This window comes from Camponotus floridanus, unplaced genomic scaffold, assembly GCF_003227725.1.
Source record: "Camponotus floridanus strain SB8 unplaced genomic scaffold, Cflo_v7.5 scaffold33, whole genome shotgun sequence".
In the NCBI taxonomy this organism is placed as follows: Eukaryota; Metazoa; Arthropoda; class Insecta; order Hymenoptera; family Formicidae; genus Camponotus; species Camponotus floridanus.
In genome coordinates, this window is record NW_020229470.1 from 391,344 (window position 1) to 418,271 (window position 26,928).

The 26,928-nt window shown below is 34.9% G+C and overlaps 2 protein-coding genes across 9 annotated transcripts; one reads left to right on the top strand and one right to left on the bottom strand.

The window, feature by feature from the left end:
* Positions 1–16,654: 16,654 nt before the first annotated feature.
* On the top strand, positions 16,655–17,931 carry LOC105252394 (ubiquitin-60S ribosomal protein L40). The gene is made up of 3 exons (XM_011259750.3): positions 16,655–16,839; positions 17,262–17,461; positions 17,640–17,931. Exons 2-3 carry the CDS (start codon positions 17,272–17,274, stop codon positions 17,834–17,836), a joined length of 387 nt encoding a protein of 128 aa, XP_011258052.1. The 5' UTR covers positions 16,655–16,839; positions 17,262–17,271; the 3' UTR covers positions 17,837–17,931.
* Positions 17,932–18,133: 202 nt separating this feature from the next.
* Positions 18,134–25,228, bottom strand: LOC105252411 (polyphosphoinositide phosphatase). Of its 8 annotated transcripts, XM_025410630.1 has the most exons (15): positions 23,153–23,387; positions 22,827–23,052; positions 22,571–22,672; positions 22,250–22,414; positions 21,212–21,590; positions 20,842–21,088; positions 20,569–20,764; positions 20,288–20,486; positions 19,634–20,215; positions 19,446–19,558; positions 19,130–19,370; positions 18,830–19,045; positions 18,559–18,741; positions 18,312–18,480; positions 18,153–18,248 (listed from the first exon to the last, which is right to left on the bottom strand). In XM_025410630.1, exons 1-15 carry the CDS (start codon positions 23,234–23,236, stop codon positions 18,153–18,155), a joined length of 3,198 nt encoding a protein of 1,065 aa, XP_025266415.1. In that variant the 5' UTR covers positions 23,237–23,387. The 8 variants fall into 8 exon arrangements, with proteins under 8 accessions (XP_025266413.1, XP_025266412.1, XP_025266415.1 ...); XM_025410628.1 differs by having other exon boundaries at positions 18,134–18,248; positions 18,830–18,985; positions 22,250–22,672; XM_025410627.1 differs by having other exon boundaries at positions 18,134–18,248; positions 22,250–22,672.
* Positions 25,229–26,928: the final 1,700 nt, after the last annotated feature.

Genomic DNA, 26,928 nt, shown 5'->3' on the forward strand with positions numbered 1-26,928 from the left:
AATTGAAAGTAAAAACAGAATTGTATAATGTGGAAAAAGGATAATAAAAAGAAATTAGAATAATTGCAATAATTGCAAGTGAATATTATAAATAGTGAATCATGGATTTCTGAAATTAAGTCGGAGAGAAGACCTTTAGGTCTCCAAAATTACCGTAAGTCAAATCATACACGTATCATATCTCTCACCAAGTTTTGACAAGGGATTCGGAATGTAAATATCGGACGAAGGTGCATTCGCTCGTACGTCATGACGGCGTAACAAATGGCGCATTCGCGAAGGACGAAAACGAAAATGGAGTTGCTATTATAAATGTATGAGTTGAAAAGTTCCGGTATGGCTTCGCCCTAGGAAATGAGCGAATGTCCTTTGCGACAGGGCACGTCAACGCGAAGTCTCCGTTTCGCCGGAGCGCAATGTCATCGTGGGCTTACGTCACCGTGACGTACGTGAATCCACGACGAAATTCTAGCCAGTTTACGGCATAAATCTGATTTTTCGAGGAGCACGGACACCCCTTTTTTTCTCTCTCTTTCCCTCTGTTTCTCTTTCTCTTTCTCTCTCGATGCACATGCTCGACGGGTGCGGGAGTGTGTACGAGTTGGCATTAACAGGAGAATAAATTATCCTATTCGGCACGAACCCTTCATAACTCAGTAGCAAAATTAGCATAAGATCAATATTGCTTTTTCACCGCACCACTGACGGCGCTTGGGTCCGATGCTCCACGTACCCATTTCCCCAATTTATGCTAAACGAAATGACGAATTTATTAAATTACTATTCTGAAAATTGTCAATTGCATTGCATATTGCATTTTGATTTTTGTGTATTTTGTACGTATACACGTTTCAATTTTTATGTTAGGCAATGTTTACAAATAAAATCTTTTAACTTTATAAAGTGTTCAATAACTAATGGAAATATTACATGTTTTATTTAATTAACGATATAATATCCGATATAAAGAACGGACTAAAGATTAATTAGACATGCGAGAGAGATATGCATAAAAATAAAAACTGCATAAAAATTTCATAACGCAGATTATAAAATAATATTCATTGTTTTCAATAATTAAAGCTTTTAATTTTTCGTACGAATTGGACTTTAATTGGCTTTTGAAATTATCGTAGAATTGCACGCTTCGAGGATACTTCATACTGCACTGTTACTGCTTGCATTATGAATAATATCGGTATTTCAACCTCTTTTCTCCCGGTAGTCAGATTGTGCACGTTCCAGGAGAGCGATTCGCTCCTCGATTGCTTCATGACGGAGACAAGTTGTCGAAGAAGCAGTGGAACGAATCAACGTTAATTGGAGCAAAAATAAGACTTGTGTTTATTTCAATTTCAACAAAATTGTACCAGGACAATTGCATTAGACAAAAAATATCTTATTAAGAATTAGTCTTGAAAATTATTCTGCTTAAATTTAATACATTTCAATTGCCAGCATTTTTGCATTCTAAATATTGGCATTTTTTTAATTTTAATTTTTGTATCAATATATTATACTCTTATTATTCCTTGCAGCGCCTATTATAAGAAGTATCTGTAGACAGGCGTATCTATAGACAGGAAAATAAAGTGTACAATAAAAAGAAATGCAGTGTTTCTTACAATTACGCAAAATTATGTGAGCATTTACATAGCACGCACTGTGTTATCCATATGTACCTGTATTCGAAAGATATCATGACAGACGAAGAGAAAAAGAAAAATAGAATGGAAGAGAACATAAAAAGAGAGAGAGTTACCAGTTCTTGGCATGAAGCAAGAGAAAGAGAAAAAAAAGAGAGAGTAAACGCGAGTATGTATTTTGTAGTAGACCGTACTCCCTTCCCCCATATGACCGGTTGTGCCCTCGGAGTGGAACGTCGAGGTCAATGCTTTCCGTCCAAGGCTAAAGGACCGGGAGAGCTGAGGCTCGAGTAGGTACTCGGATACCGCGAGTACATGCGGTATTCGCGTCCAATGTCGGATGGCGAGCAGCGAGAGAAGCGAGGCAAGGCAAGAAGGAGGAACCAACCTTGCCAGGGCCTCTCCTCTTTGCCTCGCTTACAACCTGCCTCATCTCTCCTTCGCCCAGACTCCTTCGAGGCTAAGCGAGTCTCTCGCTCTCGCCGTCGAGAGCGACTCTCTTACATGCGCCACGTTGTCGCGGCTGCAGGGAATCGGATTTCACGTCCCACGATACCGACCGGAGAAGACCGGGGATAGAGATCTTGGAGACCGGATAGTTGAGTTGCATTTGCCAAGTCGCAAAATGCAACGTGTTTGAGTTTCCACTAGATCCTGCGCTATGACATCAGGAATCGAGTTTGCACTGCAACCTTGTATCCCCCTGGCTGATTCTCGTGGTTGATGGTAATGCGACTGAAAATTTACTTCGAGACACATCGTGCATCCCAAATTTCCACGGCGTTTTGAATATCAAGAGCGGAAGTTTGATTTTTAACAATAATAACGCCTGACAGTTATCTCGGAGATACATCATGTAAGAACGTTGACGCAACGCGCGGTTTTACCGATCAATATTAATCTTTTGGTGTCTTTACACTCTGTCTCGAGCTGGCAAGAACTGGGAAGTATCATTCCGCGAAATTGCAACCAATACGAAAGTCACAAGACGAAGGGATAGCGTGCTATTCTTGTTTTATGCTGCTCGCACAGCCGCTCCGCTTTCAGGATCATAACTTGTTACAACTGGACACTTTACGGCTGAAAACTAAAAGATTAAGAAGAGACTTCAGGATCGGAACGGCAAAACGAGGGCGCATTGTTTCTCGAGGTTTCTCACTAGCAAGAAATTAGATTTCTCGAACACTGGCAAATGGCAGCGTTTTTAAGAAGATTTCTACCGAGCGCATTACACCGAAACAATTGCTCATTTTTATATTTATCACATTTCGCAGATTAAACCTTAAAAGAATAAAAGCACGTCGGAAAATCCGAAGCAGGTCGCGACTAATATGATTTTAACTTTTATGCTACAGTGCATAAAGGAATTTATTTTGCTATTTATCTCTATCGTCGCGAACAAATAAAGAGATAATTTCTATGTCACTTTTAAAATTAAAGTCGAAAAATGCGCAAAATTCAGATTTTACTCCATGCTTTAAACGCAATTGTTCGCGATAAAATTGCCGACACCAAAAAGGCAGGCTTGGCGAAAATTGTTCGTTGAATAAATGTCGTGAGCAATCTCTCAGGTAAATTAAGAAACGCCTCGTTGTGTAAAAAAATAATGTCCGATGCAGCTCCGGTATATTCAGCCGCGGAAATAACGATTAATGGATATGATTAAAACCAAGAACGCTTCCGTTACCACGCCCGATTTTTAAGAAAATCAATTGAAAACGGAGTTTAATAGCATATTTTCTAATATTATTATTGCACGCATAGGAAATATGAAATTTATGCATTTAATAATTATATTTAATTAATCATTCATTACAGCACACGCATTCTAGATGAAAATGACTATTAATTAATTATCACAGAGTAAATAGACTTTATACTCCAAAATTAATTAGAAAAAATTAGTCTCCTCGCTTTTCCTCCTCACTGACATTTATGATGCATAAAATTATTGTTATATTATATTAATATTAATAATATTATTAAATAAAATTATAAAATTTAATTTCATTAAATTATAAAATATAAAAATTACTATTTATAAATTTAATTTTCTTTACATTAATATATTTAAATAAATATCATTATTAATTTAATAAATTTTAAATATTTTTTAAAATAATTATTTCAATTTTTGCTTAATAATAATTTTATTATTTATTTATATAATATTATAAAAATATATAAATAAGTAAACTATAAATCTATAAATTAGTTTGTATCGAGCTCTCGTATAAATTCATTTGCTATAATAAATTCGATTCCCTCACAGTAATAATCGGAAAACGAATGAAATACATATTTGAAAAAAAATTTGAAATCATCTGGCTAACATTTTCGTCGGAATTTAATGATACAATACTGATATTATGATTATAAGATCTGGGATATTAAACATTAACTATACGCGGCAACGTGTAATTTTTGTACGCTAATGATATTGGACATGTACACTTATCTTCATTATAACGCATATTTTTGACGATTTATTATATTCGAACCTGTCTCTAGAGAGCTGAGAGAAGTAGCGCAGCAAAGTGTAAAAATAATAACTAATACAATCATTATTTTAGCAGAGAGAGAGAGAGAGAAAGAAGATGGATTAAATCTGTTTCAAGTTCTTATTAAATGTACTTTTACAGATGGAATTATATATATTTTGAGACAAGAGAAAAGAGAAAGAGAAAGAGTGCGACAGAGTTATTAGCAATGATACTTGACAATCGAACATTATCGAACTTGCGAAAACTTTGCGAAAACCATTCGTTGAAATGTCTAATCCGGGTAAGTCCCAAATCCGCGCGATTACGAGCTAAAATTGCGAGCGCGAGCGTTTAAACGATTGGACCTGACTGACGATAATTTAGCGAAGGCAAAAACTACCTACTACTTACTTAGGAAAGTGAACGAGGTACGTCGTCGAAAACGCCTAAAGATACGAGGATGGCGGGAATTTTCCCATCGTCGTCGTCGACGGCAGTTCGCGGACGCGCGTGTCTCTCCTAAACATTTCGACCAAGTACTTTAAGTTTATACGACAAAGTTTACGAAGTTTAACTTATTTGCTTCCGTGCCGGATTACCGGTTAAACGGTCCCAAACAAGCTAATACAAGCCCTATGCGAAAGGCGCGTGATCGCCGATACCGAGACCGCCGCAATTTTGTTGACCGTGCCGTGTTAAAGGCTAAAGAAACTTCGGAGCTAACCGACACCTCTTGTAAACGGCAGAAAAAGCGTTGTAAGAGTCGACGTGCTGCGAATACCAGCGATCGCGTTTCCATTGGACCTCTTGACGGTAACGATTATCGCCCTTTACATCGCCTTATCGCATGTGTGATGTTGTGATTTGCGACGATAGGTTGCCACGATGGGCTATAACATTTGCAGGAGATAATAAAAGAAATATGAAAATTGCCGACGATAAGAGGATCATGGTTAACTTGAATGTGTGGTTTCAGTTATTTACATCGTCTAATCCGCTTAGGTAAGTTGGAGATTAACGTCCCCCTCCCCCTGTTAGGAAATATTATAGAAAATTTATATTCTCTTGGAATATATACATTAAAAATGTGCAAGTTAAGACTAAATAATACCTACATATTTCTTGTATATTACACACGAACACATCATAAAGAAATTTACTCTTCTTCCGTATATTTTTTTAACATAATTTTACTTATTGAACACAAAAAAATGAATTTATTATATTAATTATTTCTACTCGATTATTTCTTCAAACTTTCTATAATATACTTTGCGTAATAGTAAAATTTATGTTTGCAAAATCAAGAGCATTCATGAAGTTCGATATAAAAATTCATTCAGTGCTTCAATTGCATTTTAAGTCAGTTCGCGCCTGACTTCTTTAGCGCGAATTTTGTGCATGGTGTATCAAATTCTACGTGTATATTTCCAAACAGAGAGATTGAATAACCGATCAACAAGCAGAACTGGTACAGTTATATATATATATATATATATATATATATATATATATGTATGTTAGAAACTTGTTTAGCGCTCCCTGCCCCTCGGGACTAAAATTCTATGATGGAGTCGGCTGCTGCAGTCGATGCTCCAGACATGTAAATTCACGTCAGTCGATGCACATCCGTACTATCGTAATAGTTCCGTTTAATTCAACTGCCACTTATTACTATAACCGTGTCTTCGAAACAGAAATTAAAAGCTTAATAAAATGTCCATTCGATCTTTGACAAAATTGCGAAATATTGTAATGCTTTTCGAAATACTAGTATTTATGAATGGAAGAATGAATCATTCTCGCGTTGCATATTGATATACAATTACTAAGAAACATAATGCTTTCCTAGATCCCTGTTTTCCTATGCGGATGGTTTATACCAGTTAAAAGTTTTTTATGATTTGTTCAAATTTACAATTTTGAAATCGCCAGATAAACAAGCGAAATTATATCTCACAATATCTGTCATTAGAAAGATGAAAAGAGAAAATCGCGCATGCAATATATAACTATAAAGGTCAAATTAAATATTTATAATTGAAACATATGATAACCGATAATCGTGAAACTTATCTTAAATCCCACGCAGCCTTTTCTCGACAAAATCGATATCAAGCTTCAGAGATACCGCGCTAAGATCGCAAATGAAAGTTATCAATTTCCAATAGGAGGATTAATATCAGATGTCGAGCGATGTAATACATTACATTGTTCGAGACGAGAAGTCATTGATATATCTCGCTCCTTTGCTCCGCAGTGCTATAAATAACAACTGCCGATATAATCGGGTCGGGCGATATTCCACAAAATTAGAAAAAGTTCTATATAGGAAAAAAAGTCTACTCTTAATACAACTCATCGATCGTCGTTTATCCCATCCCTCTCCGCTTCTTCTCAGCGTCGAGCGTTTTTTTCTCCCTTCGCATGCGGCGTATCTGATACACCAAAGAATGCACAATGCAATCAGTGCAGTGATGTGACCAAATTATCGTCATCGCGATAAGCCAATCAGATATCCGTTCGCCAAGACCAGCTGTGATCGAGACTCCTTTAATAGCTTCCGGCTAGAGACGCCGCCAGTGTAAACCGGATCGAAGAATTTCCTAATATCCAAGCATCGATCGCTCGAAAACGGCTATTTACTTTATATACTTCCACCTTCGGCTTTTCCACCCTCTCCTCTTTTTTTAATCTTTTTCAAATCCCAAGATGAAGGCCTAGAAGATGAGAAAAAGAGTAAGGATGAGAAGATGATATCCTGGTTTCTTCATCCCTCAACTTTCGCCCTTCAAAATCCTATATTTATATAACGATTTCGTTAACGGAAAGCCAATCTGAAACCTCCCGCACCCCCGCGGTATAATGAAGGCTAATTAGAAAATTTTCCGTTGACAAATTTTCCGGCCACAGCCGCGCATCCCCCGAAATTAATCGGCGGCAAGCTCCAAGAGAATCTCCGATAACACGTATTGCCGGTTGATAATAAAGTTCGATGGATCACGGGCACCGCGTTCGTTACTTTTTCCTCAAGACTCTTAAATCCCATTTAATCGGGCGCTTCTTTATACATCGAGACCTCGATCGATGATCCATCGGTAGCGTCTCGACGCAGATTTCCGTACGATGAAGCGACGAAGGTGAGACGTGGAGACGAACGCCGTGATATTCAATTATAGGCAAATTAAATTTTCCGCTGCATGAATGAATTATCGATCTCGAGGATATCGGAAATCTCGTCCGAGATAAGGGAAATTCTCGATCATTTACTAATTGTAAGATTTTCACTCGCGGCGCGCCATGTACGAACTAAATTGACATTATCAGACGTCGCTCTAACACAAATTATAATTTGAATGCAAGTAATACTGCGTAACGTAACGTAGCATATATCGCGGTGCAAGGGATTAAATTAATAACTCCACCCGTATTGTGTATGCGGTCATGGCTCGTATGAAAATCTCTTTCCCTGCAGCAAGAAAGGCCGCATTTAATGTTTTATTTATATCTGCGTCAAATTGCTTGCGCATAATGAGTGTTGGCTTGCTTCGCATGAAACCGCGTTGCGTAAACGAGTTTTTCATCACAGCGAGATATAAAGTACTTAACGACGGAAAACTGTCTGAAAGCCAATGTCTCTCTCGATGAAAGGGCGCACCGCTACCCCTTTCAATGCAGAAATTAACGTACCTTGGCTAATGCCTATTTTTGCAGAGCAATTTTTTTTCTCTCACTCGCGGAACATTTCCCGCCGTGGACGAAAAAAGGACATTTACCGCTTCGTTTCGTCGTTAAACCGCCTGCGCTCGGCACGCGAGTCTTGGGATGAAAATTGCATTACGTTCGCCGAGTGACCCCATTCGGAAAGTAGCCGCACGCGGATACATCGACGAATGAAGACGGTTAATTCTACGTCAATTAATATTGACTCTCGTTTCATGTTCGAAAGGATCCTATCCTCGCTATGTTTCGCACCATCCCACGTTCGAAAGATAACATTTATAATTGCCTTCCACTTATCTCGCAGAACTTTTTATACATCAGAAATATCCTTGTTATTAATACTTAGCTTATTAGTACCATGATATTTGATACAATTTGCTGCGTAAACTATCTCGTTGCTAAGAATAATTATCGGAGAGATACGTCTTATTTTTAAAATATCGAGAAAAATTTTCAAAAAATCTAAATTGCATGATCGCAAGATTTAACAAAAAATAACAAAAAGGGGTAGTTTTGCTGAAATAATTTTAAGTCAGTCTAAAATACCTGCGTATACGCGCAATATGCTGCGTCGCGACAAATCGCACCGTATGTTTCAAGTGGCTCAATTTGGAGAGCGCAGCCGAACGACCGAGTCTGGGTGACGCCTAATAAGGTATGAAGAGACGTATCGCTGAATATACGGCGAGGTGAGCGGGGGACGGACACGTGGCGCGCATATCTGTCAGCACGTGTCCGTTTGCGCGGGTGGCGTGCAGTATGCATAACACGCAATATAGTGAACGCGCCTATCCGTCGAGCGACGCGACGTGCTCGTTGTGTCGTCGTCACCTTCATCGTCGGCCGCATATGCATATTCAGGCTGCTCGACTAGACGCCGGGTAAATTAGACCATTTGGCCCGCTCCATTATTGAGGGAAACCTCGCGGAACGAAGCGGCTGCGAGCTCGTAATGCGCGACCGGTACACTCGCAACTCCGTGACTCCTCGGCTTTCGCAAAGTTCGCTCGAGGGGCCGCGCGAAGGGAGGGTTTTGGCTAGAGCCGACTCGACAGTACTGCCTGGGACAAGATGGTCCTACGAGAACAGTAAAATGTGCAGTTTCCCCAAACTTTGTCGGAACATGCAACGCGCTGATATGCATGAGTTCTGAGTGTGTTTTTCGCGTAAATATATTTATATAACGTAATGAGAGACATATAACTATAATAATATAATCGTCTACATTCTTATTATGTATATCAGAAATGGAAACGCAAAATTTCAGCTTTGTTATAACATGATTTCCTCGCGTTTGCCGCAATCAATGCCTAGTAGAATTTTAGACGAGCAAAGCAAAGACATATATGCTCCGTATACATATGTTTCGCAATGCGCGGGTCTCATTTACCAGTGCAAAATAATTCGCGTACAGGTGAAAAGATAAAATCCACAATTTTCCTCATCGGCACAATAAATCGCAATTTTAGCGCTTTGAAAGTCTGTCCACCCCCCACGAAATCATTGCGTTCGTCGCGGGCAGACTCATTCATCGAGCTATTACAATGCTATCGCGATAAACGCCACCCTTTTCGCCGCCCTGTCGCCTGTTCTTACATTGTGAGAAACGAAATGACGCGCTGGTGCGCGATTTTGCGTCCGGAGCCGTTCGTGGCGACGACCGCTCGCTTCCGGTTTGATTCCACGAGTCAAAGGTAGCTACATCATCCTCGTCGAATTGACTCCTGTGCGCGTCATTCGGTAATTCGTAACGTTAATTACAGAACGCGGGCCCTTTCATCGTCGCTAATGAGACGGCGAACTCGAACCGGAGAACAGTGTGCTTCGCAACAAGCAAGTTAAACAAGTCGATCCGATAGACGCGGTATCGTAATCGTCGCATTTCTTCCAGATTGGCAAGTGATCGGGTAAACAAAAGACACCACACTGCAAATTAGCGTAAAGTTTTCCTTTTGATAACGGAAAATTACTGTACAATAATTAATCTCATGTTTTTAGTTAGGTGATATTATATCTGCTTATAGAAACGAAATCAAGATCACTTTCGCGGTATGAAGTAATAATAATGCAAAAGCGAACAGAGTAATCGCGCGCGCTATTTCGCGAAACTCATCAACCCACTGGAAGCTACTTAACTTCAGTCGAACACAGTCAGACTACCGGCAGTTGGCGAAAGACGGTAGCGAACCACCTAATTTCATATACAAAGAGCATCGAGAACGAAGGCTTCTCTGGATTTATAGTCGCGGTTCTCGGAAAACAAGACCTGAATACGGGGCAACGTATGCAGCCCCTTTCCTTTATTCGCGAGCGAGCTGCCTTATTCGACAGTATTCGTGGCGGGGGCGAGCGAGTTGCCTCCTCTCGCGCGCCTTTAAACTCTCGCGCTAAATAAAGTCGAGGGACGTTTAATTTACATACATTTAACTCCCCTGCCATCTCTTCCTTCTCTCTCCTCCTCCCTTCATCTATCTTCCACCCTCGATCCACCATCGGCAACGGCGTTCTCCTTCTCGTGCGGTCTGCTTCACGGTATCTCGCGGTCATCCCCTCTACCCGACAACGACAACCATTCAACCCCTGGTCCAGGAACCCAGGTTTCACGCGTCTCTTTTCTCTCGCTCGCTCTGCTTTCCAGAACCGTTCCTCTTTCTCTGTCTCTCTCTCTCTCTCTCTGTTCCTCTCTTTTTCTCCCTCGCGATTATTTTTCTCGTCGCTCTTATATTCTCTCCATCTCCCTCCATCTTTCTACATCATCCATTCACTCCTCAGTTGCTCTTTCGCAATCTCTCTATCTATCTGTCTCCTTCCAACCCGAAAACTCGCTGACCCAATTTCCACAAAACTGCATTGCGTGTCCTACCTGCACACGATTGCTCCTATCTACCTACAATGCGTATTCGGAACTGCACGCTACTTCCCCCCCCCTCTTTCCCCCTTTTCTGCTGTATCCGATATATCGCCCCCGTGTGTGCATAGATACAATGCGCGCTACTGAATTTGCCTCTCACGAACATGGGAAAAAATCTGTTGTTTCCCTGCTTGACGACAGGAATTATCGTAAAAAAAGCGAAAACTAGCAATACTTGGAATAATAGCACAACATGGTATAATACGATGTAGAAAAAGAGCAAGTTGGCGAAAGATCTCAAACATGTTACAATTAAATTTAATTTTTTCATTCATTTGTCGAACAGGGAATTTTTGTATCGTTTCAGTTTTTATCAAACATAATTTTTGCAGGGCATATATTAGATCGCGCTTCACATCGCGCAATGTATATTAATATAATAAATATATATATACAGACATATACAGAGAGAGAGAGAGAGAGAGAAATTGGTGCGAATAATTCATGTAATTATCATATAATTGTCCAATATTCATTTGATTGTTTGACCATTCTCATAAATATCTATTTACTGATAACAAATTTTGTCATGTATCAACACGATATTTTTAAATTTGCAATGATGCATATAAATATATATTGTATGGAAAATAGTAATTAATATAAAGCTCGTAATTTATCGATGTATAAATCGATTTAAACTTTACCATGTACCGATCCAATTACCGATTCAATGATAACAGACAATAAAAGGCAGACGATATATGTTTTTATTTTATTCGCACGCGAGTTCTTCCTCATATTCTTAACATAAATCTAAAATTTCCTACATACAAGCTAGCGTTTCTACTGGATCGACATTATAATACTATAGAGTTTGTAAGACGATCTCATATATACGGCCAAGTACCTGGTATTCTAAAACAAAACCAGTCTTCGTTGTTTAGGAAACCCAAGTCAGCGTTCTCGCAGTTATTATTAATAGCGCCACGTTAACAAGTTTTAATAATACTGCAAGTGTGCAGGTGAATACCGGTATTCTTTATGTCATTATTATACTTAAAATAACTTTTGTCAGTTCTTTGATGACTTTACATAAGCTGAAGCAACAAAAGCGAAAGGAGAGCGTACAATATACGATATGTATGAGAGTTGCGACATGTCGGTGTGTAAATTACTATCAGCAAGGTTTCTTTCGAATGCGCCCACCTAGAAGCCACGAACAGCGGGGATTACGTGAGATCCGAATCGAAAATCGAGATAAAAACTGGAGAGCGAACCGTAATTACTGGCGCGGATCACAACGGCGATTAAATCCCACGCTCGATCCATCGCGATCCGTGGCAACAACTTTTAATTGCACTTTTTCGAGCAACGAAACTATGGCACGCGGCTGTTGTACACAGAATAGATGAAGAAAAACGTGAAAAAAGAGACGGAGGAGGAGCGGCGCGCTCTGCAAAAGCTTGCGACGAGATCAATGTTACGGTCGACCGCGGACGAGAATAGAGCCGATAATTCTGCATCTCGCTGTCAGAAGGCGACGACCCAGACGCATTGTGTTACCAGGTAAACGCATGATTTGAGGTCAAAGTGTCATGAAAGGTTAACGGTAGTTGAATGAGTTCGCGTTAAGTTAGGCTTCGGTTTCGCCCGGATGTATCACGGGGCACAACGGCAGTTTAATGATCTTACTAACTCGGACAGGCTTTTCCATTATTAGTTCGACCCGAGGGTAAACTTCATCCGTTTTCGTGTCTCGATATAATTCACCGCTGACGCGACCAAGGAGATAGCATTTTGATAAGATGACGCGTGGATACGAGATGCATAAACATAATTAGGATTGATGTCGGCGCATTCATCGTTTAACACCCTTGTCCAGGACATCGTGACGTCAACGCGCCGCGACTCTATCATTAATGAATTTTTCATAAAAGAGAGTTAAGCGACCTAATCTCGCGCGCTGTTCCCCGGTGTATCGTGACCCGATTGCGAAAGTATGCGCGATCAATTATTTACTCCTTGATATCGTACGGTCAATTGACGAGCTCCAATTAATTTGACATTGTACGGACATCGGCTGCATTAAATGTTTGCCTGTATCAGATAAATGAAAAAAAAAAAAAAAAAACTTTTGTTTATAATTGACAAAACATATTTTTGCAAAAAGGAAGAAAGTAAAATTTCTCGTGACGCAAATGCGCGAGCGCATTTTACCGCTCGACTTCAGATTTTCCGAGGCGACCGGTATTAGCGACCCGACGCGTCCGAGGTCGTCTATTTTTACGACAAATAAAAATATTTTATTAAAGCGAACGCGGAAAGAGAGTACCAGTAGTATAACGCGCTGCACAGGGGCGCGGTGCATGGCGCCCTCGGTTATGAAACTTTCATATCCAGACCGTATGCTCACCGGTAATGTAGAGTTAAAGGCAACATAGAGATCCTGGGAAAGTCGGAAGGCACGGTTTATCTGTCCTTAGAGAGCGATGCGGGGTTCCTTTTAGATTACGAGTACTTTACGTATTGTACGTATATACCGGACGATTGTAAAGTTTCGTAAAGCCTCCCGCGAAACATGTATCTTTATATATACTTTTTTTTTAATATGTATAAAAGTATCTCTTATCGTAATGCACTGAAATAATATCTAAAGTGTCATCTAAATGTTTTGATCAACGACGAATAAATTATTGATATCGTTCTCTCAGAAAAGAAATTACTGATATATTACTTTCTCACCTATTAGGGGGGTTTGCTTTTAATTAAACCCTTTATCGCGCACGTGTATAGCCACAATATAAATCCTCATTTTTCAGAGAAAATTCCTAACACGTTACTTCATCCAGCGGCGGGCTAAAACTACCCCCAGCCAAATACAACAATAAGAGAGGGATGAGAGAGCGAACAACAACATTACGACTCTCGAGAATAACGATGACAGCGCGTTGTCCGCAGTTGAAATCCTCTTTCCTTTGGGGGGAAAAGTAAATATTACTGTCGAGCTCGTACGATAGTTTCGTAAATAAAGGGTAGCCGCATGCGTCACGAGCATAATGCGATTCTCAATCATATTAACGCTCTGGCGGACTTACTAGTATTTGATTTTATAAATGCATTTTTCGATGAGAAAGAGAGATCCGATAAAAATATTAGACGAAAAGTTTTATCACCCCACACTTGACGTGTGGAAGTGGAAATAATGTTTTATGTAGACAGCATTCATCGAAGGATTTAACGCGCACGTTAATTGTAATAAAGTTTTTTTCGATTAGATGATAATGATTATTTAAGCGGAAGACGTGCCGCGAGATAGCTCGTATATTACGCAAAGTTTATCACGGGTCATACCAAAATGAACGTGCCAGCTACACGTGTCGGGTTAACCATTAATTCAGGCTTACTCATACACAATTCAAATGCAGCCCGAAACCATAGCGATACGAGCTCGCCGTCCTCTAATTTAAGCCACATCACAAGAGCAGCGCACGTTGATTAGCCTAGGCAAATGATTGGTGATACGTACGCCTGGTCGGCTATCTCGTCGGTAAGCATAGCTTATTTACACAAGAAGCATAGTACTCCGCGTTTGCATTCAGTAGTAAGAAGCTGCAAATCCTATTACATGGTTACAATATATAAATCGCTACGTAGATACATTGAGCTTTGTACATGCGCTGCTTCTGCGATTTTGAATTGTCAATGTTATAAATATTGCATCATTAAATAATACGTGAATTAAAAATGCTAAAAGAGAAAAGTTCTCATTTTTATGATATTTTAAATATCGAAAAACAATTATATAATAATATTATCTTCGAATTATCATTAAATAAAATTAGAAGTTGAGAAATTAACATTTTTCCGCGATTAGTAAATAAAAATAAAATTAATAAATAAAAATAAAAATAATAAATAAAAATAATTCTTTTGAAATTTTTCGTATACTTACCAAGTATTCGGGAAACGGAATTCTACTCTCCATCGATTTCTCTTCTTGGTACAAACGCGGGCTATTCCTACTTTGATATATCTATCGGATTACAATCTGCTAGCTCTTCGCAATCGCAGCGAGTCCATGAAGGAATGAAGGTAAATCCAGTTATCGTACACTTTGCACCCATGACACTAGTAATTTGATTAGCGCCAAATGTCCGTCGATCAGTCCAATTAATAGAGTGACCAAGCCGGTTATCTATCGCTGGAAAATGATAAAAGAGAAAGTTAATTAAACTATAAAAAATAGTAATAAAATACATATATGTAATCTCACGAATAAAAGTGGAAAAAGCGCGAATTATACGTCCCAATAAATATTATGGTAGATTGATCGTCGGTTAACGATTTCATAATCTTCTATTGTACAACGAAATTTATGGGGCATTTTTCGCGTTCTCCAGTTATGTATGTGTTTTCTCTTATCTATTCCCTAGTGTGAAACGCGGTAACTTAGATGATATAAAAGAAATGGACAATCGAAGGAAACATTCAAGGAGACAGAAAATCGTAAAGCTATTTCGTCGGAATATCGCAAAGCACATTTGAGTTTATGGAAGAATATCCGGTAGACGCATATGAACGGAAAAAAGCGGAGAAATGATTATGCACTATGAAACATAACTGAATTAAAAAGGAATTGAAAAGAATTTATTCTGCAAAATCGAATATCTAATCTTTTTAATATCTAATTTATATTTCTTACTTGAAGAAATTTAGTTTTATTCTTAAACGGAATAAAATATTTATTTCTTCCAATCACAAATTGCTAATTGCGACATATATATACATATTGTAAAATATAAAATTCCTAAATCTTTTTTGTAAAATCACTAATTGATTTAAACATTATTAAAATTCCTTTCTTAATCTCTTAATTCGCAGTTTAATTGAAAAAAATAAAAATTTTATTCTGTTATATACATTCTGCATATATACATAAATACATAAATAAATAAATAAATAAATAAATAAATATATATATATATATATATATATATATGCATACAGATATAACAGAATATTTATTTTTTTCAATCAAATTGCAAATTAAAAGATTAAAATGGAGAAACGCATTTAAAAAAATTAATGAATTAATATATATATATATATATATATATATATATATATGTATGTATATATATATATATATGTATATATACATATTCTAAAATTCATTTATTTTTTTTATTCTTTAATTCATTTATTTTTACAATAATAAGCTTGAGAATCAAACAGTATATTGTTATTAACGGGCGTTTTTCAGCAAGCAATACAGATGACACATTATCACTTCATCCTTGTTGGTTGCCGAATATAAACAAGGATAAAATGATTCACTGTATTACACTGTGTCCTCTGTGTCGTTCGCTGAAAAACGCCTAATAATAATTCATTCTATGTTTGTAATATCGCATACATCGTACTCTCGCAATTGAAATCTCGATGACGTAGTAAATCGTGATAATCGCGAGATATCTCCTCATCTAGATCTAATCACCGAAATTTGCATATCGCTCGGATGTAGGACCTTTCGTCTTCCCTGGGAAAACGCACACATGCGCATACAGATGCGCATGTATGTACATGTATGTACATGTATATGTATGTACATGTATATGTATGTACATGTATATGTATGTACTTGGCACGAATACGAGATTCTTCTTAATGCCAGCCATTTTTTGAAAATTAACATACCTGACGATAGTAAAGCACCCATTGCACTTAGATATACGAAGACAATTTCGATCGACTACGAACGACAAGACAAAATGCGATACTATCAGCGGCGATTTCGCGTAACGTTTAACCCATCGAAACGAACGCGTTCGACTCTTGATGACACTTATGACACACTTATGGCACTCACGGTAATTCTACGCGCGCGAGAAGCACTTTTATTATATTATAACGATCGCGAAAAATACGGGACGGTGAAAAATACGCGAATGTGACTCCGCACGCGACGCGTTCCACGATGAACATCGTATCGAGAAGCGACATTTCGATTCTCGAAATATCGAACAAGATGGCGCACAAACGTATTTCCGCAATAGCGGCGGAAGTAACGGCACGGCCATAACTGGACTAACCTTTTTAGGTTGGGTTTATTGGCAGCACGTTGTCACGAACAGTGAGTACGATGTATTATTAAGCATTTTTTCCGTAATAAATATTCTCGTTTCTCGTTAAATCTTGTCGTAAATTTAGCAACAACATCTTTTTACAAAATCCGGATATTTAAACAAAAGTCGCGTGAGAAACAATTGCAAGATGATGTGTTAACATATGCACATAAATCATGTTTCGTTGTCATTATTCGTTGAAAATTTCCTGATTGTTCTAAATTTAGTGTTTAATTTTTCACAATCCTATTCCTTCCCCGTTATATTTTTCCTTGAAATTATAAATCGAAACGAATCTTGGTTACATCACAATATTTTCGAGTAAGAAGAGCTTTGCGATTATCAAACAATTATCGAAAGACTACTCTTTGTAACATTAAAATCATATAATTATCATGACAAGTTTATAATTCTCAAGATTCTATTCTAGATAAAACATCATGCAGATTTTCGTGAAAACCCTCACTGGTAAGACCATCACTCTCGAGGTCGAAGCCTCTGATACCATTGAAAATGTGAAAGCTAAGATCCAGGATAAAGAGGGAATCCCACCAGATCAGCAACGACTTATCTTTGCTGGCAAACAATTAGAAGATGGACGTACTCTCTCTGATTATAACATTCAAAAAGGTACTATATATACAATTTTATAATTTACAGAACTTGAAATATGATTGGGATCATAAATGTAAAAGCTTTTACATATAACAATTTGGATTATTTGCTCTAAGTTTATAAATATATATCTCATTTTGAATGATATTGAGATAGAAATAGACAATAAAACATGCAATAATCATTTCAATAGAATCCACTCTCCATCTCGTACTACGTCTCCGAGGAGGTGTAATTGAGCCTACTTTGCGTATATTGGCACAAAAATACAATTGTGACAAAATGATCTGTCGCAAATGTTATGCTCGTCTTCATCCTAGAGCAACTAATTGCCGTAAGAAAAAGTGTGGACACACAAATAACATTCGGCCAAAGAAGAAGTTGAAGTAAGCTAAACACTCAAGTTCTATTTCTATGTTATGGAAATGGAAATATATATTTCTTATGTCTGGCTTATCATCAATAAAGATTGATTGATAAATTGATATCTTGTACTTTATTTCTTATGTATTTCCTTAATACAATAATTATTATATAATTTTTAAAATTGAAGATGCAATGCCAAGCATTAAGTAAGCATAAAATTACCTTATATTGACAATAATACTTTATTAATATAGAGAATATCTGCAATATATTTTATTTAATATATTTACAATATATTATAATAATAATTTAATATATAAAGTGCAAAATTAACTTAATTTTATCCAGGACATATTTCTTCCATAAGCAATTTATATTGAGAAGCATAAGTTTCATATAAATTTGTATCGTTTGGATTTGGTGTCGAACCACCTGACTAAAAATATTTATGAAGTTACAAGATACTATATTATATTATATGTATCATATTTTTACGTACCGTGGCTCTTTTCACATATTGTTCATATATATTTATGCTTTCATTTTTAACACTAGGTAGTGTAATAATAGTAGCCATAGATTCAGGAAAGGATGCTTGTTGGATTAATTTTGAACGCAATTTGCTATTATCTGTGGTATATGTTGCATTACGTCCTATTAAAACAAACCTAAAAGAGAAAATGTTGAGTAAAACATATAAAATTTTATTTATACTTATGAGAATATATTATATATATTATTATTACCTTTTATAAAGAAGAATATCATTTCGTTTTGGATATTCTGGTTGTGTGCCATATACTTCTTTCATAGATGGAAACAATGATTCAAATGATATTAGCTCTGAGTTTTCTTTAGAAATAATTAATTGAGAATCATCCATTTGTTGATGACTTTCATCTTCATCTGAACTTGAGTCCTCACTTGAACTGCAATATATCATCCATTTAGTAACACTAATAAATTATGATTGTAATTAATTTTAAAAGAAATATGGTAATCAAACTTTATATATACCTTGCACTAGATGTTGTACTGCTTGTACTGCTCTGACCAGTCATAGACGGATTTTTCATATTTAAATTTTTATTACCTGCTTCTTCTCTTCGCCTACCTGGTCGTACACGAACAGCAAATGGACTGTAGCATGTGGTAAAGTGCGGCATAAAATCTCTAATGGAGTGACTTATTTTATAAGCATATATCTCAGATAGCAAGGACAATTCATATGGTCTAAAATATTTACATTGAACTTTTCAATTAAGTTTAAATTGATAATATACATGAAGATGTATATAATTACAAAATAAGCAATACCTATGATAATCATAATAAACGTCAATCATTTCTTCTATTGAATTTTGCACTTGTATCATTTCTGAACAGGATTTAGTTATTTCATCAAATGCATAAGGAAGACATTTCAATACATTTTTATCCCACCATTGTGTTAAAAGCCTTGTCTTACGCGAATAGCGGCATGCAGGAGGATGGTGAAGATAATAATCTGTCAAAAGTTCCCATATTGGGGGCTTGCCTTCTTCAGGTACAAACAATCCTAAGATATATTAAAAAATAATTATATATAGAATATTTTGCAAAAATTAAATATTACAGATATATGTTTATTTACCCAGAAATAAATTAATTGTATGCTGTTTTTCTTGATCACTAAATGTATTACTGTAATATCTACTCAAGGTTTGCATAATGTCATTACCCTGACTTGTCCATGGAGCAGTTTTTCTAAATAATAATAGTTTTATGATTAAATTTATTTTAGTTTTATACTGTCATATGCTCAAATGTAATCATATTAACCTGTATGTTTTAATTCTATGTACTAATTGTGAGCCACCATATTGCAAAGCTAGGGTATCTCCATGATCTTCATATAATTCTTCTAACATCCTCACACAATCAGAATCAAATTCAAGTTTAGGAGTTTCTAATACACCCAAAGCACATAATTGAAATCCTAAAGCACATTTTCCTACTGCAAACTGAGCTGTGTTAGTTCGATCTAAACAGTCTACACAATTTGTTCTGATAATCCCAGTTTGTACAGTTCCTCTCCTAGCAAAACATTCTGCCACTTTACTCTCAATTTGATTTAACTCATACAATTTATTGACATCTATATTTGAATTGTAGTTATATATAGAATTTGTTTGTCTATTAGAATCCGTTTTAGTTAAAGCATTGATAGAGCTTTTGGTATCATTTAAATTGGATGATAAAGTCGAGTTTGAATTTGTCTTGTGAAATTTTCTGATATTATTGTTTTGTGATGAGAAAAGATATCTCTGACTATAGTAAGGATTATGTGATTGGAAAATACCAGTCTTTAGCACAGCATTATAAGCAATATTTGCCAAACGCCCCATAACATTAACTTCTTTCCTGTAAACAAAATTGTAATACTTTTATATTGTCATTTTCTGAATTTTCATGTTATAATTTAACATGACTTGCCTTTTATTCATACGTGCCATATCAAAACTTATATATTGAATATGATGCTCTGGAGGTAAAAATTGATTTAAATATTTTACAGCTACACTTAATTCTTCGCTTAATGTACTTTCATGTTTTTTTTTCTCCCGTTTTTTCACTAAATTTAACAATATTATCGGTGATCCATATCTTTTTAACAGTTGATTAAAATGTGCTCCTAAAGTAATTTTATATATATATAAAAACAATAATCTTATATTTATAAAAACAAAATTAATTTGTTGATTTTCAATATTAACCTGCTGTTTCTACATAAGGATCGGATAAGTCACAAATTATAGTTGGCTTTGGTACCATTTTACTAACGTCTTGACTCCAATGAGCAGGCACTGATCCGCGCATTTGTACAAAAGAACTGAAACGTCCTTTACTTAAAGAACTTACACCAGAATCATGAACGATTTGTTCCGTTTCTACTTCGTTCGCGACATCTCCCTATAATTATATGATTATTTATTAGTTTATAAATATTTATGAGAAATTCGTATCATAATATACAATTGTGTATTTACATTAAAATTTGCACCACGTTTCAAAAAACGAGTCCCTGCATATTTATTACTTCTTCTGGCAATAATAGTAACGTACATAGACCTCCCAAAAATGCTCACATTTGATTGACCAATAAAGCCATGTATTACATACAATATCCAGTCAGGATGCAAATCTTTTTCTACAGGTTTTAACAAATAGGAATTCCATACAAAGCGACGATTTGGATTGCTACGTATACTATAATCCATATATTTCTCGCTTTCACTATAATCATGTTCCATATCATTATTGATCATATATTCTAAATATTGCACTTAAATAAAATATTCACTCATTTTCTCTAATTGAATTATGTATATAAAGAAACAAGTCTTTTAAGTTCCATACCATTCAGCCTGCCAATCTTTTCTAAACGTCCACATGTTAAAAAAATCCTCAGAGTCTTTCAATTCTTCAGATTTCTTCTGTTCAATAGGCGTATCAATGGGAATATCAGATTTAATGTGCCTTGGTGGTGCCATATTACTTTGAAATGTATGCGATATGTCATACGAATAACTGAAGTAAAAATTACTACTGAGATCGATACTTTGAAACATCTTTACATATCGCTGTTCATCTGGATGGAACACTCGTACGATATCATTTGGTATATATATCATTGATGTATCTTCTATCTTATATATCGTGTGATGACCAATAACTGCAATTCGGCGACGTTTCGTAACCAAAATTATATAATATCCCTCCAGGAAACGTACAAAACCTAGATATTAAATATTTTTTTTTCTAAAATATATTTTTTATGTTATCATTATAATTCTTATTAATTATTTTATTTTTTGAATACTCCTTATATTTTTACTATCTATTAGTAATTATTACATTTAAAAGAAAAAAAAATTGCTAGCTTTTTATACTAGTAATTAATTATATTAATTTGTATATAATATATTAATTATATTAATTTATATATATAATCATAATCATAAACGCACAAATATAAAACGTCCATTATATGGTGTGTAATCCATGCATTCAATTTTTAATTACTCTATGAGAAATATAAATACATAAATAGCATACCATGCAAAAAAGACTATGTACATACAAGATATATCATAATATCGCTTATTAATTCTGTTAACCATATAATTCTTACTCTATTTTAATTGATTGCATTAAATATTATATTAACCAAATAATTATTATATATAACTTTCTAGTGTAACCAATATTTTGTCATGTTCTTTTAAAATTAATATTTAAGATATATTTCACCAACTAATTTCATGCTTAACAATTTGTAATAATATATTGATGCATTAACAAATAACTTGCATACCCTTTATTTCCATTGCTAATTGTTTCTAGAACAAAGTTACTTTAACTATCTTTGTCAATATGAAGCTCATTATGCCTTACCAAGAAGAGCAAAAGCTCGCACTAGCCTGGGGAAAGTATCTCTCTGCCACATATTCTTCCAGGAGAAATTAGTTTGTGTCGGTTTATGCAGTGGTTTTTGTGATTCTTGAGGCTCAGGCTCCTCTGATATACTCGAACTAGGTGCAGGATCTTTACTATTCTTGTCTTCATTAGCAAGTAAATATAAGTAAACTAATTTTGTATGATGCATAATTAATAATAATTTCCAATAAGATGCTTTTAATATCTGATATAGTAATATTAGTAGTTTAAGAATAGTGTGTGTGATATATGTTGCGGTAGAGTAGTTAAATATCATACCGTTAAAGAAGCATAAAATATTGAGGAGCCTAAGCTTCAATATTTGTATCAATAATGTAGAATAATGAAGAGAAAAAGAGAAAGAAAAGAAAAGTGCATACGCTATAAATACAAGATAAATGCTTGAATCAAAATATGTGTTACACTATATAAATTATTATATTTAATACACATATATACTATAGAAGCTTATATACGTGCAGTTAATAGTTGTATATTTATTGATACATATAGAAAGAATGTTTAATAATCTTACCAACAATTCCAAAGGCAGATATAGCACGAGCAACACTGCCAACATTGTTGCGTTGCCCTGTTCGTGTTCTATTACCCATCTCTATCATATTAACCAGATCTTGTATTTCATCCTGAGTATACTCTCTCTTATCATCTATTACAATCAATTCTCTTGGTTCCATTCTGTCAATTTTTAGAACTCGAAAACGCGTTAATATATTGTTTGATCCCATTAGATAAAATCGCTATAAAATATAAAAATGCAAATGTAAATTATAATTGTATAATTAAATTGATAAAAAGGCTCAAATATATATGTTTAATTTTTTTTTATTTAAAACTTACGGATTTTGTTTCGTAAAGATTAATTTTCTGTATAGAGGAAATAATTGGATGAAATACTACAATCGGTTTGTTTTGTTCCTCCATGATAATGTAGTATTTATTATGATTTTACAGTGAGAAATTCTTGAAAAATTTTTTTAATTTTTGCGATTTGTCATTTGATTTTGCTTTCAAGCTGCTTCGAGTTAGAAACCCACGAAAACTTAACCTTTCAATCAATTGACAATTTATTTGACTAGAGGGCGTTTCATTTCATGAAACAAATCAATCTCAAAATAATGGAAATATTTGCGAAATATCAAATATGTAATGTAAATATTTTAATTTTTTTGTATGCGATCTATTTTTTATTCTATCGATGTTTTCATAGTGATGCACCTTGAGCACTTTGCTTCATATGTTTGCAATAAAAATATATTAAAGCAAATTATTTTGTAAATTTATTCTAATTTTTATTTAGAAAGACTAAGATTAAAAAAGACGTATGCATTTTTTTCAGATATTTCTATTGAAAAAAACGCATCAGATAAAACTTTCCTGTACATTTTAAATGTGCCAAAAGATTTGCTCTTTATTCCACTTACTGCAATAATGTACAGTAAAAATAACAGATCTATATTAAAAATGATAGATCTATATTTAGTAGCTGGAAAGAAAGAGAGGAGAAATGAAAAGTGCATCTAGAGAATTTAAAAGAATAAAAATCTAAAAATAATAATACATAAAAATTAATATTATGTATTTTTTTCATGAGGAATGTGGGGCGCACATTTATGTATTTATTTATTTAGATGAGATTTACTTTAGAGCACATTCAGTATTCAACTTTAATTTTATTTTCTCTTTCTTATGATATATAAGTATAACATAATTACAAATGCTATCATTTTTGTGTGCTTACAGTGATATAGAAGCAACATTACAAGTACTATATTTACAGATAACATCTGTATAATAAAAAAAGCACCAAAAATCTAATGATGAAAAAAGGATAAATATTGTAGACCAGCATAAGTATCAACCAATTATTCCACCGCTCTGTTTCATTAGAGTTGCAATTTTCTTTTATATCATAAATATTATAAATAAGATAAAGATTTCTGTACGTTTCAAATAAATTTATATATTTTATGTATGTAATACTGCGCACACATATTAAAAGGTGATAATATCACAGTTATAATAAGATACAATCCTGGCAATGTAGTGATTTTTGGATCCTACTTAAAATAATTTAATTTGATTTATTTTTGAGAAATGCGCACAATACTTGAGAACAAATTATTTTTGTGCCATGTATTACCTGTGTAAAATTCCACACACAGTATCATATTGTCTGCGATATATGAAAAGCTTCATCGATGAAATATGATTGAGATATAAGAAAAGTAATATAGTACTTGTAATGAATAACGTTAATGTGGAATACATAAATATTTTATATTTTAATTTCATATAATCAAGATGAGATAAGACACTCATGATTACTTTAAAAATGTGTCCACAAATATCATGTAACTTCAATAGCTGCACATTCGTCAAATTAATCCTATTATGTTAAATGAATCACAGCAGCTTGTTTTAATTTAATCTAACCTAACCAATTATATTATATGCTTCTCATTAAAATGTGTAAAACTGTACGTCGCACATTTAATACGATTAATATACTACGTAATAAAATGTAATACACTAATGAAATAATTAAATATTATTTTTGAAAGCATGATAAAATCCAGGCAGCATACGCTTGTGTTTACATTCGAATCCAAAGCACTGAGAGGTTAGGTTAGATCGAAAAAATTTATCGTTTAACAGTTGGCAGCCCTACGAGATAGGCTGTGCGCGTATATAAAATAAATTTGAAATCGCTTCTAGCCTAACCATCTTCACGCGATCGACTTTATTTGAATTGCACGGCATCGCATCGAATTATGATGCGGCGCCGATTTGTTCGAACATAATTCGGGACATCGCGATGCTGTATAGGCGTCGAATGAGCACGAATTGTCACGCAAATATGATAAATCAAATCTACTCACTCGTTCACCGGCTGTTCCACAGGCCGCTCCACTCGCTCGCCTCGGGACGTCCCATTCCGATCTTGATGCACACGATATCATCAACGAGAACGCGCGACACTTTATTCGGCACTCCCGATATTCGCTCGCATCCGATAATCATCATCAAGGGCGCAAATAACGCGACGCGACTTCGCTCCATCTTCGCGATGACGCCATCACTGAATATCGTCAAAAATCGCTGTCGCGCGTTTTCATCGACACACTATGAAAGTCGCACGATCATCCTTGGACACTTTCGACGCTCTTTCACTCGCGATATTCGTTTAAAAACGGTTAAAAGACGCGAAAAATGCGGACGTACGACGATCCGTGTAACTGCGTATGACTCCGAGTCACGTATGACGCGTATGACGTACTATGACGCGTATGACGTAGCAGTCACGCGCCAACATGGCGGCCGAACCAGTCCGCATTCGTTTCTGCGCATGGCCATTCCTGTGCGCAACGTTCGCACAACTTTGATTTCTGAATATTGTCTACGGCTTTAATTAATAGCACATAATGATAAATATATAAAGATGGAATCAATTAATCATATTGGTCATATATGTAGACTTGCCTGAAGAAAGAGAGTTGTTCTCGATGTTCACTTTTAAAGGAATAAAGAGAATTATATATAAATGTAAATAAATTATCCGAAGAGAGAAAAAATTGAGAGATATTTTTAATTTTTTAATAAAAAATGGAAATGTCTATTCATAGGCTTGTTCTTCTTTTCCTCTTTTGTGCAATTTCGATTCAATATATAACGTAGAAAATTCATAGTATATTGCATTTATTTTTATATATTCACAACTATAATATTCGCGCGATCATTTTTTGACATTTACAATACTCGTGTGCCTTGTTCTCGATGTTCACTTTTAAAGGAATAAAGAGAATTATATATAAATGTAAATAAATTGTCCAAAGAGAGAAAAAATTGAGGGATATTTTTAGTAAAGCTTGGAAATGTCTATTCATGATAGAAATGCAAAGAAAGAAAATTATTATGTTTAAAATAATAATTTCATATGAAATACAACATTAAAAGTTACATTATAGAACTTGACTTTCTAAAAGCGTAATAAAACAATCAAATAGTAGACAGAGAAAAGACTAATTGTAAAAGAAAAAAAAGTTGTTAACTTAACTAAACCATTTAACTAAATTATTACCTTTCTAACTGGAATATTTAACTATTATAAATCTAACATGACATTTATTTAACTTAAATATTTTCAATATTTTAATTTAAAAAATAATAATTTAGTTAAACGGTTTAGTTGAGTTAACAAAAACTTTTTTTTCTCAGTGTACGTGTGTGTGCGAGACTTTAAAAATATACTTGGATATAAATACATTTATATTATTAAACGATTAATATATCTCGTGAGGTTTAATAAATAATTAATCTGTATACACTAAGAAAAAAAGTTGTTACCTTAACTAAACCATTTAACTAAATTATTGTCTTTTTAATTGGAATATTTAACTATTATAAATCTAACATGACATTTATTTAACTTAAATATTTCAATATTTCAATTTAAAAAATAATAATTTAGTTAAATGGAGTCGAATTAACAACTTTTTTCTCAGTGTACGTGTGTGTGTGTGTGTGTGTGTGTGTGTGTGTGTGTGTGTGTGTGTGTGTGTGCGTGCGTGCGTGTGTGTATGTGTGTGTGTGACTTTAAAAATATACTTGTATAT